Raw genomic sequence first — 17102 nt, 5'->3', positions numbered from 1 at the left:
TTGGATTTTTAGGAATGGGAAGGTCGCCTGGACCATTGTGTGCTAGCCATTCAGAGGCCTCGATTATGCAGGGGGCTGAGGGAACCACTCCATGTGACCCTCTCGGGTAGGACTCTGCAGCTGCTTCGCAGCGCAACTCTCTCACCAAACTACGCGCCCTTGCGCTGGCGGTGCCAAAAGGCTCCCGCCCCAATTGAAAAGGCGCAGTGCATGCCCGCCCGCGTCACTCCGCGGGCGGAGGACGCACGTCGGGGCGCGGCTCCCTGGCTACCGCGCAGCTCCAGCTCTGTCACTCGCGCCCTTCCAAGGACCTGGCGCACCCGAGCGCCTGCCTGGGGGCGGCGGCAACAATGCACGGAGCCGCCAGAGCTCCAGCCACCAGCGTGAGTGCCGACTGCTGCATCCCGGCCGGCTTGCGCCTCGGACCGGTGCCTGGTACCTTCAAGCTGGGCAAGTACCTGTCAGACCGCAGGGAGCCCGGGCCCAAGAAAAAGGTATTGACCATTCAGACCTCCGCCCACTGCTGTTCGCCTCTCAGTGCCCTGACCCGGGAAAGGGCTAGAGAGAGAAAGTGGAGGAAGGGAGTGATTGAGTCGTTACCTGCTAATTCTGCCGGGTGGAAGGGGACTCCTGTTATTCTGAGCAAGTAGCCTCTTTAACTGTGAGAGCTGGACGGGTCCGGTTGAGAGGAGAGGATGTGGCCGAGAGGGGACAGCCCTGGGTGGGGTGCACTGAGGGCTGTAGGTGCCGGGACCATTCGCGGCTTGTGTTTTCCCCCGCGCTCTCGGGTCTCCTCAGAACCCAGAAGCCCACCCCCGCACCCTGACCTCAGCTTTCTCTGCAAAAGCACCCTCTTTCTGGGGGCGTAGGGCATCGAGAACCTTTCTTCCCTTCTGCCCTTCAATATGTTAATTTGAGGCCTAATTTCGCCTTAAAATAATTTACTTTTTTTTCCCCTAAACAAAAAAAAATCTTTGGGAGGCTCTCAGTTCCCAGAATCTCCTGATATATATTTTTTTCCCTTGCCGATGTCGGCTTGTGGGTTTGGGGCATATGGAGAGAGGATGAGCAAGGTGCTGGCTCTGACACGGGCTCCAAGGGCGAGGGGCGCCCATCTGCGCGGGGCACAGGATCAGAGCGCCTACAGCGGGGCTCTGAGAGTTCAGAGTCCCAACCGGCAGGCGCCAGGGCCAAACCACTAGCTTTGACTCCCACACCCCACACACCGTTGCGACCCCTGACCAGGGAGACTTAAAGCACTCGCCCGCTTTGGGGGTGTCCCAGGAGCCAAAGGTCGGCAAACAGCGACCAGCAAATGAAGGCAGAAGTCAGGGGTAGAAGGAAGGGCTTTGGCTTCCTTGGCTTTATAGCTTGCTTTGCTTGGAGATTTCTAGTAAGAAAAAGCTCCGGTGTCCAGCCAGCGGGACTTGTACCTCGCTCCTCCTGCAATCACGCCCCCCACTCCGCCCCACTATAGTCTAAAGCAGGGTTTGGTGCCCACCGCGCATTCCTCTTTAAACGCTTTTTAATTGCTTTTAAATGGCCTGCCAGCTGCGGGCAAGCTTTTCCCCGCTTGGGCTTTGTTCTGAGACTTTCGCTGCAAGGCTCACAGGCACCTAGGTGCGATGCACACAGAATAGGGGAGGCATGAGATAATTTTTTTGTTTGTTTGTTTGTAGGGGGACGCTCTGGGTCCTGGGACTGACCTAGAAACGTCTCTAACCTGGTGTTAGGGCTGCTCTCAGAACTGCCAGTGGGAGAGCTGGGGTAGTGTGTGGGGAACAACTTGGTACAAGATGTGCTTAAGCACTAAGGGAGGATGTTCTCAACATCCTTCCCCCCTCCCCGTGTTGCCAAGGTGGGGCACAGGAAAGTGGTGGTACTGTTAGCATAGGTAGACTTTCCTCTTTCTCCCTCCCCCAAGCAAGGTCCTAAGGAATTCTCCTCCTTCCAGTAGCCCCTAGTGGTCTGGCCAAACCAAAAACAACCACTTTCCTGTGTTGGGTGGGGGTGGAGGATAAACTTTCTGTCTGGGTTGTGGGCCTGGCCAAGGTGCGGGGAGAACGACCACTGCTTGTGTTGCAGGTGCGCATGGTGAGAGGGGAGCTGGTGGACGAGTCGGGGGGCTCCCCTCTGGAGTGGATAGGGTTAATCCGGGCAGCCAGAAACTCCCAGGAACAGACTCTGGAAGCTATTGCAGACTTACCCGGAGGACAGGTACTGCGGGCTTCTCTCCACATCCCCTAGTCCCCACCACCAATTCAATCTACCTAACCATCCCTGCGGTGGCCAACAAAATTAAGAGCAAAGTGCTTTAGCTAGACGTCTCATTTAAATGTCTTGACAACCCTATAAGGTAGATACTATTGTTTTTCCGTTTGAAGGGTGAGGGAAGTGAAGTTCAGAGAGCTCCAGTAGCTTCTCCAGGGTCACACAGCATCAGAATCGGGATTTGAACCTTTCTTCTCAGTTGCTTTTTGACCAATTACCCAGGAAATGACAGAGAACTGTTCCATTCCTTGCGTCCCAGATCTTCTACCGAGCATTGCGAGACGTCCAGCCAGGGGAGGAGCTGACAGTGTGGTATTCTAACTCCTTGGCTCAGTGGTTCGACATCCCCACCACGGCGACTCCGACTCACGATGAGAAAGGTACCCACTCCAAAAGCGTGGATGGGCAAGAGTCCAGCCCTCCTCCTCCTGTCTTGAAGCGAGTCACTAGACATAGCTCAACCAGTGTAAAATGGAATTCACATTCCCTGTATTTCAAGGCAAAGAGGAGAGGTCGCCACTACCTCCTTAAAATCAACCATAAACGATAACAGTGATAGTAATCTGGCTCACAATGGCAGGGGAAAAAGTACGCATTATGAACTTAATGGGGCCATCCTTTTTCTGATGCCTATTCAAAGAGACCATTATTTACTCAATTAAGATAAAAAAATTAGGCGCGGTAGTTCATGCCTGTAATCCTAGACTTTGGGAGGCTGAGGTAGGAGGATCACTTGAGGCTAGGAGCTTGAGACCAGCCTGGGCAACATAGTGAGACCTCTGTCTCTACACCAAAAAAATAATTAGCCAGGTGTGGTGGTACATGCCTGTAGTCTTAGCTACTCAGGATGCTGAGAAAAGAGGATCACTTGAGCCCAGGAGGTCAAGGCTCCAGTGAGCTGTAATGTTACCACTGCATGCCAGCCTGGGTGACAAGTGAGACCCTGTCTCAAAAAATAAATAAATAAATAAATAAATAAATAATAAAAAAGGAGCCTTAAATTGTTGTTACAGCAATTACATCCTGAGTTCTACAGAATATAACTCAAACCTGGATTGCTTTTACAAAGTCCAAGGACATTTCTTCTCCACTGGCTTTCCAGGAGAACAGTGCATTTCTACAGCATTTTAGAAGTATTACGGTACTTACAGCTGGTCAGTTGGCAGGTACTGAGACCCTTCCATTTAAGTGGCATTTATTCATTTCCCTTTGCCTACTTAAATTGAATCTGGGATGTATCCCAGTTTCTTCTCAGATTTATTTGATCCCTTCAAAGCCAAGAGCGGATTTATGCAAATTAAGGTGCAGTAACTAAACAGAAAAACATTTTTAAACCTACCCTTGAACACTGAAGAACACTTCCTGTGGAAAGAAGTCTAGGAGGTGCTAGAATAGTTAAGGTCTTGGAGACTTCCTTTTCACATACAAAGCTACCATGGCTTTTTTTCCATGACAATGGTCTGTAATTTCTCCTAAAGACACATTTATTATTTAACATCAAAATAATGAATGCTGTGAAATATTCGAACATGCTGTCTTCCTGGATTGCCTGCTCAATCACATCCCTTTAGAAATAGGTTTAGAGAAATTAATACAAGTATGTGAATTAGGAAACACTTCATGAATAAGACAGAATGAAGTTTATTCAAAACAATGAGTCACTTTACTTTAAAGTATCATCGTCTTCTGCAAGTTAATTGTTTATTTTGCATGTATAGTATTCAAATTATCCTAAGATAGTTTGTTCCTTGCATCACATTATATTACATTCTCTTGTCAACTTCTTCCAGTAAAAAGAGACGTATAATAAAAGCCGTATAGTGGAGAACTCTCGAATCTGCCACTACAGAATTTGGAGGACCACTAACCTTGAGGAGCCAGCCATTTCTACACAGAACACCCTTTCTTAGGTAGTTCCAAATAGTACAAAAGCAACTGGAATAGTGGTCCTTGTGTTTTCCTTTCAGCCAATTGAGCTTATAAACATCATATGGTAACAGATGTCAAAATAAACACCTTTTTTTTTTTTTTTTTTCTGGAGGTGAGAAGGCATGGGTGATTTTGAACCCTGACTTCCCCATCTTGGAGAAGTCTGAACTCTTGACTACCTTAGAGTTACATGAAGAGGAGGCAGTCACTTGTTAAATGTGTTTGGTACTCTTGGCATGATTTGGATCTGAGAGTCTGGAGAACATACCAGTTGGTTAGGATAACTGAAAAAAAGTATATATTAAATGTATGCTGCTTAAAGCTTGGAAAGAGGAAGAAATAAATACGGATGGCTGCTATTCTCCTAATTCTAGCTAACTTCAGTGGGTTTCAATTTCGTAGTAAGGTGGAGGAAAATACTGCCCCTTCATGTTAAGAAAAAAAGTGTATGTGGCTTTGCATTAAGCTGAGTCATTCTGCGGCACTCAGAAAACTCCCTCTTTCAAAAGGGGTGATGAGAGACAGAAAGGCTCTGAAGTTAGAAGGAAGGTTATTTAAGACAACATACCCACCAAGAGAACCCAGGAGGTCTATTCTTTCTTTTTTTCAAGATTTCTTTTACATGAATGTTCAGTACAAAGTAACAGAACATTGAAATGGTTTTATCTAAGACTTCTATAAACAATTAGGATAGGGTCTCATAGAGAAATACTACTCTCCCATTTTTCTTTCTGCTCTCCTTGGAATATAGTGCTTATCACTTGAGTTTTCACAGGTGTTTCACAGGGGTGGGGGTGGGAGCTACTTGTGTTATGCAAACCCAGAAGTTAATATACATAAAGGGAAGAAGATCTGGAATTTTTCCCTATTGTTATTTCTGTAGTAATATTTCAGAAGTTTGAGCTGCTTGTATATGCAGAGGGGGAATTTAACTTTCCTGTTAAATTTTATGAGACTGATTTATATTTTGGATATTTCCTTGCGGTTCAACTAACTTCTTTCTCACAGACATCTTTCCCTTCAGTATTATCAATCAACCACGTTTTAAAAGAAACCCAACTGCAAGATCATTTCTCTCTACAGCAGTAATACGACCCTTTTAAGTGGAAATTAACTTCTAGTATGTGATCATATATGTGTCTCTTGGTTGTGTTCACAAACTCGGGCAAAATGAAAAAACTAATGCTAATAACACTAAACACAAAAAAAGATTTGACACCAAACACATATGTAGTGCCTGGTAGAGAATTCTGCACTTATTAAAAGCTGAGTATCTATATTTATTTATCGATCTATATCATTTATATATATTAATATAATAAAAAACTAATATATTTTCTCCAAAGACTTTACTAAGCTTGGATTTGTGCAGCTATCTAGGAGTTAATTAATTACCAAGTGGCAGACAAGACAATGCAACATCATCCTTGTTAGATTATCATCATTCTTTATAGAGTATCATGGCATAAGATTTTTTTCTTTTCTCCCAGCAAATTAAATGGGGTTAAAGAGGAAATAAAGATACAAATAATTTTGAAGAATGGCAAATCATAGTCCCTATGTGGTCCTTCAGTTGGTCACGCTCCAGGAAAACCTCAGGCAAAGTGTTTAAGGCTGGAAGGGGGTGGAATGGGTGGGTAGGGGACACAAAAGACATTGTTCTATGAAAAGGAATGATTACATATGGCCTATACATACAGGATATTGTCTCGCCTGGTAATGAGGCGCTCACGACCATTAGATTGGTCTTTGTTCAGTTTATCCAAACTCCTTGACATACGCTACCTATTCTGCAAACGCCAACAGATGGGCCCAGACACTGCACAGCCTCAACACTTGATTTAAAGCAACAGCTGCTCTTTGCTCTTACCCGGCCAGCCTGCCTGAGTGCTGCCCTTCCAACGAAGATTTTGCTTGGAAGGCCTGGAGGAAGTCTTCGTTGGAAAGGTCCCGTCACCTTTTTTGGCCTCTAAGTAGTCCCAGAGGATGGAGACACTGATAAGGATTGGCCATTTGGGGTTTTTCGGGTCCTTGATACCGTAGGGCTACCGAACTTATATTTCGCCCTCTCCCGATACCGCTGGTCGAAACTTGGCCTTTGCGTTGGGTGCACTGGCGCTTTCTTTCTGTCTCGCTTGTTCGCCTCTCACCGGGTCGCTTTTCCATTCTTTCTTGCCCAGGGGAGGAGCGCTACATCTGCTGGTACTGCTGGAGGACGTTTAGATACCCCAACAGCCTTAAGGCACACCTGCGTTTCCACTGCGTGTTCAGCGGCGGTGGAGGCGGCGCCTTCCTGCACCACGAACACGCGGCTCGCCAAGGCGCCGTCCCAGCGGCTGATGGCCTCGGTCTCTCCCCGAAACCCTCCGCGTCCGATTTCGCCGCGCCTTCCCAGGCGGGAACTTTGCGACCCCACCCGCAGGGCCCGCCACCAGCTCAGGCCTGCGGTGCGCGGGAGGGCATCAAGCGCGAGGCCTCTTCCGCGCCCTCGGCCACCTCGCCGACCCCAGGCAAGTGGGGGCAGCTCAAGAAAGGCAAGGAGCAGCTGGACCGTGCCTTGGACATGAGCGGGGCCGCCCGAGGACAAGGGCACTTCCTCGGCATCGTGGGCGGCTCCTCGGCGGGGGTCGGCAGCCTGGCCTTCTACCCCGGCGTGCGCTCCGCTTTCAAGCCAGCCGGCCTAGCCAGGGCGGCGGCGGCCGCCCACGGCGACCCCTACCGGGAGGAGAGCGGCAGCAAGCAGGAGGCCGGCCTCACCTTGGGCAGGCTGCTGGGCGGGGGCCGGGCGTGCGGGCGCCCCGGCAGCGGGGAGAACTCGGCGGCGGGCGGCGCGGGTCGCCACCATCACCACCACGCGCACCACCACCACCATCCGAAGTGCCTGCTCGCGGGGGACCCGCCGCCGCCACCGCCCCATGGCCTGCCGTGCTCTGGGGCCCTGCGCGGCTTCCCTCTGCTCTCGGTCCCCCCGGAAGAGGCGTCCGCCTTCAAGCACGTGGAGCGCGCCCCGCCCGCCTCCGCCGCGCTGCCAGGAGCGCGTTACGCGCAGCTGCCCCCCGCGCCCGGGCTGCCCCTCGAACGCTGCGCCCTGCCGCCCCTCGACACGGGCGGTCTCAAAGCCTATCCAGGTGGTGAATGTAGTCACCTGCCTGCCGTCATGCCGGCCTTTACGGTCTACAACGGGGAGCTGCTCTACGGCTCACCGGCCACTACCGCTTATTACCCGCTCAAATTGCACTTCGGCGGGCTGCTGAAGTATCCAGAGTCCATCTCCTACTTCAGCGGGCCAGCAGCGGCCGCCCTAAGCCCCGCTGAGCTGGGCTCGCTGGCCAGCATCGACCGAGAGATCGCCATGCACAATCAGCAGCTGTCCGAGATGGCTGCCGGGAAGGGTCGCGGACGCCTGGACTCGGGGACGTTGCCACCGGCCGTCGCGGCGGCGGGAGGCACAGGGGGCGGCGGCAGCGGAGGCAGCGGCGCAGGTAAGCCCAAGACCGGCCACCTGTGCCTCTACTGCGGCAAGCTGTACTCGCGCAAGTATGGGCTCAAGATCCACATGCGGACGCACACGGGCTACAAGCCACTCAAGTGCAAAGTCTGTCTGCGGCCCTTCGGCGACCCCAGCAATCTCAACAAGCACATCCGGCTGCACGCCGAGGGCAACACGCCCTACCGCTGCGAGTTCTGCGGCAAGGTACTTGTGCGCCGCCGGGACCTGGAGCGACATGTCAAGTCCCGCCACCCTGGCCAGAGTCTGCTCGCCAAAGCGGGCGACGGCCCGGGTGCCGAGCCCGGCTATCCCCCGGAACCTGGGGATCCCAAGAGCGACGACAGTGACGTGGACGTCTGCTTCACAGACGACCAGAGCGACCCCGAGGCTGCGGGCGGCGGCGAGCGCGACTTGTAATAAGTCTTCCCGGGAAGGGGCGGGGCGAGGACAGAGGAATCGAGGGTCTGTTCTCGCAGAAGAGGAACTCCTGGTGGTGGGAAGAGGGACCCAATGGACAAAACCGTTTTTGTTTTTGAGAGGGCGCCAGATTTGGAACAGTGAGAGTTCCCAGATCTGGTGCTGAAACTCAGAGCAACAGTTCAGAGGTGGCGTAAATCCGGCCACCTGGACAGCTCGAGGGCGACCAGGACCTCCGTACCCCGGGCCTCTGGACTTCTTGGATGAGCTCACCCTGAACGGCCCAGGCGGTCTGCTCTTGGTGTTCAGGATCACATCAATGCGAACGTCACAGCGCCCTCGAGGGCGCACATTTTAACTGCCACGTATTTTTAAGTTGTACTTTTCTGTGGAGGAAATTGTGCCTTTTGAAACGACGTTTTGTGTGTGTATTTTACATTAGCATTTCATTTCTTAGGCAAAACACTAGTCACAATTGGGTAGATGTGACATCCATATACTGATTTCCATTTTATCTGTTCTCATGTCAAAGACTACGCCTTGCCCTATTGAATATAGTGGTAGCAGGTGTACAAATTGGTCAAGTTGCAATTATTTATGAGAGAATAATGATAAATGTAAAATATCTAAAGCATGAATCTAAGAGCACGCAATATATAATTTTAAAGAAAATATTCTATTTGGTAGAATACAAATGTGGTGTGTGTTGTTTTATAATGACTGCTGTACAGTGGATATAGTATTTTGGTTTTGGTTCCAGCTTGTGCAATCTTTAAGAAAAATAAAGATACAAACGAGAGTTTGTTCACTTAGTGATTTCAGCAGATATTTTAAACAAGTAGTTTAATTTGAAAACAATTTGCGAGGAGACTGCATAATAAAATAAATCATTGGAGACTTGAATACTCTGACTATTCATAAAATAATGTTAAGCAGTGTTGTATTATAAGAAGGAAGTATGCCATTTTCAATATGTGCATTTTACAGGCTCCCAAACATCAGGCAAAAGAATTGTTTCCTAAAACCATTGTTAATCATGCTAAATGTTTTCATGTTTACTGAAAGAAGTTCATGACCTTCAAGAAGAAAAACCCCACATATTGTTAAAGTATGGAACAGTAGAAACACTATTTCTTGTTGTGTTCCATTTTGACAGAACTTTCCTTGGGAAGCAAAAAAGGAAACTTGCTCAGTGTCTTTTATGAGTCATATATTTTATTAATTCAACAAATACTAAAGGAGGGTCTGTTTTGTTGGAAGTGCTGATCTATTTACTTTACTCATAAGTTTCTTTTTCCCATGTCCTTCTTCCAGTGGTCTTCTGCTGTCAGTATTGGTCCTATCTTACAGAAAAGAAAGCATATTTTTTAAGGTCACGGGGATGCCCATAATTAGAACAGCAAAATTAGAAGCAATGACTATACTTACTGGTTTTTAAAAAAATGCTAGCTAATGGGCAGATATCATAAAGAATATAATTTTGTTGACTAAAATTGGAAAGCACCCATCTTCATCCCCATATACACTCTGGGGAGGATTTCACTGTGGAAAGTGGAGGCTCAGTTAACCCCTTAGCTAAGGGCAGGTACCTGAAGGGCCCATGTCCACAGCACTTTTTCAGAGATCAGTTTGAAGATTCTGGTGAGTCACCCAAGGGTCTGGATGTGGCGCTGATAATTTAACTCAGTTAAAAATGCCCTTTATTTTCTGAATCCTGAATGATTTGCAAGTCTTCACCTTGTCTTCCTGTTGGCAACACTGCCTTAGTCGCTTCGCCTGGTGGCTGGCAGGAACATGTTCTGGCACATCACAGCAGGGGGGCATGGGTAGGGGAGGGCATGCGATTTCTGTTGGTGGTGATCTGCAAGATTTCTTCTATGAGAAAATGTATGCTAGGAATTATAGGTTTTTAGTGGCAGCTGACCAGAAAATGTTTTGCTTTGTAAAAGAAAGCTAACAGAGAGAGAGAGAGAGAGAGAGAGAGAGAGAGAGAAAGTATCAACATGAAAATATGGTGACAAAGATACCATCATTTTTTGAGGACCTGTACTGTGCCAGGTTCTTATGCTACTTTCAGCTCTTTCCATTCCATAGAAGAGGACCATTGACTTGCCCCACCAGGTTCACAGTTCGTCACACAGAACTAGAAGTGAATTCAAGCATCTGCCTGCTAAATCGGCTCCAAGAGCCCAGAGCTTCTTGCTGTCTGTTTAGTATTGTGGTCCTGCCCTTTGAAGCAATGATTGCTTCAAACCAAATCCACCACTATAGAAGAATATTGGAAAAGCTTTTCTGAAATCAGAGCATGTGAGTTCTCAAGGAAAGTGAGAAAGGCTGCCCAGATTTGAAACATGGGAAACATTTTATCAGCTATAACAGTATTGCCCCCGTCTCCCGTTTTCTGGCTCAGTACCAACTCCTGTAACTTCTGAAAATAGCTCATAAAAATAAATTGAAAATAAGCCGGTGGCAGTGGCTCATGTCTGTAGTTTCAGCAACTCAGGAGGCTGAGGCAGAAGGCTAGCTTAAGCCCAGGAATTCAAGGCTGTGGTGTGCCATGATCATGTCTGTGAATAACCACTGCACTCCAGCCTGGGCAACATAGCGAGACCCCATCTCAAAAAATAAAATTAGTTTGGTTAAAGGATATACATTTAGAATTTAATAAAACAAAGGACCCAATATTCTGTTTCCCCTTTGTGAACTGGTATCTTCTAGACGTTGTTAAAATAGATTCCAATACGAAAAAATTGAACAGAGAGTCTCTTAATCAAAAGTCATGTGTAATTCTCCATAGGTTGCCTCAAATAACTCATATATTTGTTCATGTCTGTGCATACTATCATACGTAATGCCATTATTCATTTTAATGACAAAGTCATATCAGGGATATACAATCAGGAACAATAGTATTGTTTGTGTTAAGTGCCTCAGTTGAATTAGTGTTTCTCAGATTACTTCTTTCTGTCTCCTATCCCCTTCTCTCTTCTCCCTGTCACCCACCATTCAACTCTTCTTATCTTGGTGACCACAACTAACTTTGAGCGTTATGCTAACGCCACTGGAGGTTTCTGGGATTCTAACTGAATATTTTGTACCAATTTTTTTTTTTTTTTTTTTTTTTAAAAGATAGGAGGCGTATTCATTTTCTTTAGAACTGAAAGACTCTAGATTGCTTGAACCTAGTTCGGTTGGGCATTAAACTGTTTTGTTAATCTAAATACCTCAGACAGACCTGGGTTCTAGTCCCACCTCTGTCACTTACTAGCTTTGCATCTTGGGCCGTTTTCTCTATTGCCTCAATTTCCTCACTTGTAAAACAGGGCGAAATAAGCAATAGGATAGTTGTGAACATCAAATGAGTTAACGCAGGCCAGCAGCTTAGATCACACCTGACGCATAGTGAGCTATCAAACGATATATATATTTTTGAAAACCCTAAACTCTAGCAACTCTTTGTGTTTTCATTTGGAAGATATCAACCTAAGGAGATAAGGGTTGACAACCTTGTAGCATCTTTTTGCAGAACACTCTCTTTGGTTTACTTCTAACCCCCAACTCGCATCAGCTTCAGTAAATAAAGGCTTTCCATCCTTTTGCTAAGGAGAGACTTCTTTCAGAACTCTTCCTTCTCAGGCCATCTTTCCATTTTAAGCTGAGACAACGGTTCAAATGGTTCGTAGCGGTCAACTGCGTGGTAAATAGAATTCTCGTTTGTTTTCACTAAATTTTGAAAAGCTTGGCTGGGCATCGCGGGATGAGCTTAAGCAGAAGAACGCAGCGGAGGTGAGCGCGTGTGCATGTCTTCCTGAGCCAAGCATAAGCTGCAACTCCGCAGGATTCTACTCTGGGGAAAGTATATTTAATATCTAGACTCTGAGGGAAGGACGGGAGTGGCTAGAACTACCGTTTGGCGGAGTTACAGGAGTAGCGATGACACTGCTGGTGGGGTCCTAGAGCCGAGAGGGCGGTGATTGGTTGAGCAGCGTTACTCCGAGCGCTCCCATTGGTGCATTCCTTGGAGCCAGGGTTGCTATTGGTGGCGAGTTGGCCACAGCGAAAGAACCCCGGGCCCCGCGACAGCCTCGCCGTTTGGGCTAGTGCGGCGGCGGCCAGGCGGAGCGGGAGATGAGAGGGAGAGCAGCATCCTGTGGCGCGGCGCCCCCTGGGCTCACAGCCTCGCGCTCTCTGGGCTCACAGCCTCGCGCTCCCTGGGAACAGGGTTTTCTGGGGTCTGGTTGGGGCAGAGGTGCGGGAGTCTTGCCCCGCTTAGGTGGACGGTCCAGACGTCCTGCTGGAGAGAAGGACCGGGGAAGACCCGCGGTGCCCGGCAGGAGGACGGGAGAGTTTCAGGCCTAACGGGTCCTTGTGGAAACTACCCGACCCCGCTGTGGAGGGGAGCTGCGGCACCCGCGCGGTGCGCTCTCGCCATCTGCCGCCTTCCCAACGGGAAGAGGGCAGAGGCGCTGGCGCCAACGCGAGGTCAAGAGTGACCCTTGGCCACCCAGGTGTGAGTTGTGAAGAGAAGGACTCAACAGACGGCGGGGCCAACGTGTTTAGTTCCAGAAGGAGCGTGGCGCTCGCTCTGGGCTCGGAGGCCTCCCTACAAAAGATGAAAGGAGGGCTTCTGTCATCTGCGACTGTAGTTTAATTCAAATTAAGCCGTTGTACCACAGACAACTTGTTAATGCCTTTAGCTTGCAAACCCTCCAAGAGTCCTTCAAAAAGGGACCGAAAGTGGGTAGACTACACGTGTACATGTAACTCCTCTGAAGACACTAACTTTGTTTCAAGTACATTTTAATTATTTAAAGTTTAACGTTTCATGTAAATGGCCAATAAAGACGAAATCTTGAGTTCATTAAAGAATACAAAAGTCATAGATTTTTTGGTAATTTGAGTTAAACAGATTAAGAGAAATGTTTAGAAGTAGAGCGAGGAAACTATTAAAAATAAAATAAATATCCAAACGTCATGAGCGTTCTCTACTTTTTTCTATCCATATATACTTTTGCATAATTTGATATTGCAAGAAATGGCTATAAATACGAATTTTCCATTCTTAATGCTGGTAGTGCAGCAGTTTTCCTGGAAGTTACTTTAAGTAGAGAATGATTTAAAATCCAGCGTTTCATGGCAAGTTGTATTTGAGTGGGAGACACTTAAATCTAGTGATTTGAGTAGAAAGCCTTAGGTGGAAATGTCTTATGTGACAGGAGATATGGTGAAGATAGATGCAATAGCAGATGGCTTTACATAAGAACATAGCGAAGGTCAAAGATTGTTTTTAATCTATTTTAAATTCCTGGGGGAAAAAAAAAGGCAGAAAGATAAGATTCTATACTTGACACTGAGCAGTTGATTCCTGAATTGTCACCTTAAGGGAAATGGAGACATGACCAGGTCAGATTCAAGCTCTCTTGAGGGCATTGGACTGTAGCAGCACACATGTGTGAGCAACAAAATGCTTTCAGGTATGCTAAAAGTCAATCCAATGAGAAACAAGTCAACGTAGGATGTCGCATTTTATAAGCTGATTTGTGATTTTTCAGAAAGCATGAGAAAGAAATGCCTTAGCAACCAAGAGGATGTAGAGAAAAGAAAATACATCAGAGGGTTTATGGGATAGGCTTTCGGAATTATTTAAAGCTAACATGCTGAAATGTGATCTCAGGGTACTGGCGTTGCCATCTATAGGTGTTTGTATATATTCTATGCCCTACATTGGTTTCTAAATCAATTTGTATATTATTGTCTTGAATTAGTAGTTTGAGACTTCATGATATTTATATGGGCCGATATTCTCCTCATAAAGTGGAAAAAAATAGCTTTGCCTCAAGGTTTCCTTGACAGCACTCATCTAATTGAATCTTCATGATCTCATTTAATCTTTATAACAATCTATTTTATAGATAAGGGAAATGGGGCTTGTTTCAATACCAAGCTATAAGTATTCCTAAGATTCATTCCTAAGTCTACCGTCTCCACTCCACAGCCTCATTCTCAACATACTATTAATGTATGTCCTCTTGTTCTATTTATTTATTTAGGGCTCTGTTGTTGTTTGTTTGTTTTTGAGATGGGTTCTCAATATGTTGCCTAGGCTGGTATGGAACTCCTGCGCTTGAGCCATCCTCTGGTCTCAGCCTCCTGAGTAGCTGAGATTACTAGGCACATGATACGACACCCAGCCATACGACCTCTTTAGAACAGTGTCACCTGATGAAAGAAGTTTGCAGAAATTCAATTTGAATCCTTTGTAACTAGATCCAGTGAATGTTTTATAGGGTGATGATAAGGTGAACTGAAAGATAAGTGGGTTTCCAGGCTTTTTTAGCTGAAACCAGAGTTAAGTTAGAGACCATCTTTGGCTTGTTATGTATTTGAAGTCGTTTGAATTCTGGTAAATCCCTGCAAGGTTGTGTCCAATCTAGTCTAGGCTTACTTGGTTGTGTTAAACAAAAAGATGTGTATAAGGATAGATCTAAAATGGCCCACCTGTGATCCTGAGGACCCTGGGAAGGAAGGTGTAATAGTTTGATTCTGTTGAGAATTTCAGGACTATGGTGCCCAGCCAGAGAATCACCAAATTTCCAAGTCAGTACTTTAAAAAGTTCCCAGTTTCTTAGTATCCCATGGTATTGGAGATCATTTGTGGTGTGATTTATCCAACGTTCAAACTCTTTTTCACATGTAGCAGGCTGTATTCCTGGAAATCTGGGCCAGGCAGGGGGCAGAGGTGGGGCTGGGGTGGTCTGAAGCTGCTCTATTGATGACAGAGCTGAGAGTGATCAGAAAGAGGGAAATACAAGGGCAAACTCAAAACAGAATGCTAGGCACATTGTCATCAGGAAAAAGCCAGGTTGAGGGAGAATCTCTGCAGACACAAGGTTGCAGAATGGAGCCAAACTTGAATAAGATGGTTGAGATGCTCAGGTGTGGTGGTTCATGCCCATAATTCCAGCACTTTGGAAGGCCACAGCAGAAAGATCACTTTGAGGCCAGGAGTTCAAGACCAACCTTGGCAACATAATGAGACTCCTGTATCTACCAAAAAAAAAAAAAAAAAAAAAAAAAAAAAAAAAAAAAAAAAAAAAAAAAAAAAGGTTGGTTTTGCATTCTAAATAAGAAATATATTCACATTTTCAAAGACCAAAACTGTCTAAATAGGTATCTATCTAGGAGTCTTAATCCAATCTCATTTCTGTGCACTTCTGTCGACTCAGGTAGTCACCACGGGTAGATGTACCATGAAGCTCACTGTCATGAAATCCTTATATAAGACCTTGATATGGTCTGGCTGTGTTCCTATCCAAATCTCAACTTGAATTGTGTCTCCCAGAATTCCCAAGTGCTGTAGGTGGGACCCAGGGGGAGGTAATTGAATCATGGGGGCCAGTTTTTCCCATGCTATTCTCATGATACTGAATAAGTTTCAAGAGAGCTGATGGTTTATCAGGAGTTTCTGCTTTTGCTTCTTCCTCATTTTCTCTCTTGCTGCTGCCATGGTAAGAAGTGCCTTTTGCCTCCTGCCATGATTCTGAGGCCTCCTCAGCAACGTGGAACTGTAAGTCCAATTAAACCTTTTTTTTCTTCCCAGTCTCAGTTATCAGCAGCATGAAAATGGACTAATACAGAACTGTACCTAATTCTGTGTTTTATTTCTTAAAGTAGGTCACCCAAATTCTATGAATTTCAAAACCAAAAAATCTGGATCTATACTTGTAATCACTTATTTTAGTTTCTTGTATACATCTAATTTTCTTTTTATAAATACAAATATCCAAGAATGAATATATTTTTATTTTCTTCCCTGTCTTAAATATTTAATATTCACTCTTCTGTATCCTGCTTTTTATTCAAATTAATATACTCTGGAGAAATTTTCCATGATAATTCAAGGAGAGCCTCCTCAGTTTTTTCTCTTTTATTGCTACATAATACTGTATTGTGTAGAGGTAGAAAGATAGATTTAACCAGTTCTCCTGTTGATGACATTTGGGTTGTTTTCAATCTTTTATTACCTTAAAGACACTTCAATGAATAACTTGTGTTAGGTGATTTTGTAGGTGGGGTGCAGGTGTATTTCAGAAGGTGTTACCACTTTGATTGCAGTGAGGAAAGAGCTATTGAGGACACTGAGCTGGCCAGGATAGTGTCAGAATCAGACCAGCCTCTGGGAGAAGGATGACTGGCTGACTGTTCAACTGGTCCTTCTCTCCATAGTTGGAAAACTCAGAGTTACCTTTAGCTCTTGATAATACTCTGTACATAGGGAGACAACAATGGGGCCTCCACCCATTCTTTTGTTCTCTTCAGAATTTGGCAAAGGATCCTTGGGAGGCCTTAGCTATAGAACTTTACTTCTCCACACCTAGCAATATAGAAGTCCTAATGCTGGGCTCACATGGGAAAAGAGTATGTTCTCATGCACATGCATTTGAACTTTTAAAGTTTTTTCCTGTGAACACTATCACCAAATTTTGATTTCCCAATGATGCATATTATTTAAAAATACCTCATGTAAAACCATCTTTGGGATTATGATTCAGACTTGTAACTGGATGACTGGAGCCTGGGCCTATGGTAAGTGGCAGGTACTGAGCACAACCCACACCAGCTGTAGAATAGTGACAAGCACTCCAGTAGGGAAACAAATGAATGCAAATGAGATGTACTTGGCCATGGAACAAAGGTGAAAATGACATTCACTTGTAAATGAGTTTTCTGTGTTTGATGTAAACAGAATGACATGTATTTTGCAGGAAACCTCTATGACCTTCGGACAGTTGTTGAATTCATTACATGGAGCTGCACATGTTTCTGACATTTCATCATTATTAATGTATCTCATGATCTAACAGTCTCTAGGTTTTTAATTTATTTGGAAGCATTTCCACAATTTTCTGTCCTAGGAGATGATCTTAGAGTTAAGGTGAGATGCTTATCATTGAAAGATTAAATGCCCTGGAACAAAACTTGAATCTGACACTTT

General features: G+C 45.9%; 1 protein-coding gene across 1 annotated transcript; it reads left to right on the top strand.

The window, feature by feature from the left end:
* Window positions 1–350: 350 nt before the first annotated feature.
* Window positions 351–8232, top strand: LOC105499059 (PR/SET domain 13). The gene is given in 4 exon segments (XM_071096074.1): window positions 351–525; window positions 2063–2217; window positions 2531–2651; window positions 6381–8232. Coding segments are annotated over 4 exon segments (2178 nt in total). The 3' UTR covers window positions 8108–8232.
* Window positions 8233–17102: the final 8870 nt, after the last annotated feature.

The sequence above is a fragment of the Macaca nemestrina genome, chromosome 5 (genome assembly GCF_043159975.1).
Source record: "Macaca nemestrina isolate mMacNem1 chromosome 5, mMacNem.hap1, whole genome shotgun sequence".
NCBI classification, from domain to species: Eukaryota; Metazoa; Chordata; class Mammalia; order Primates; family Cercopithecidae; genus Macaca; species Macaca nemestrina.
The sequence above is the reverse complement of the archived record's forward strand: the minus strand, read 5'-3'. Positions and strand labels throughout refer to the sequence as shown.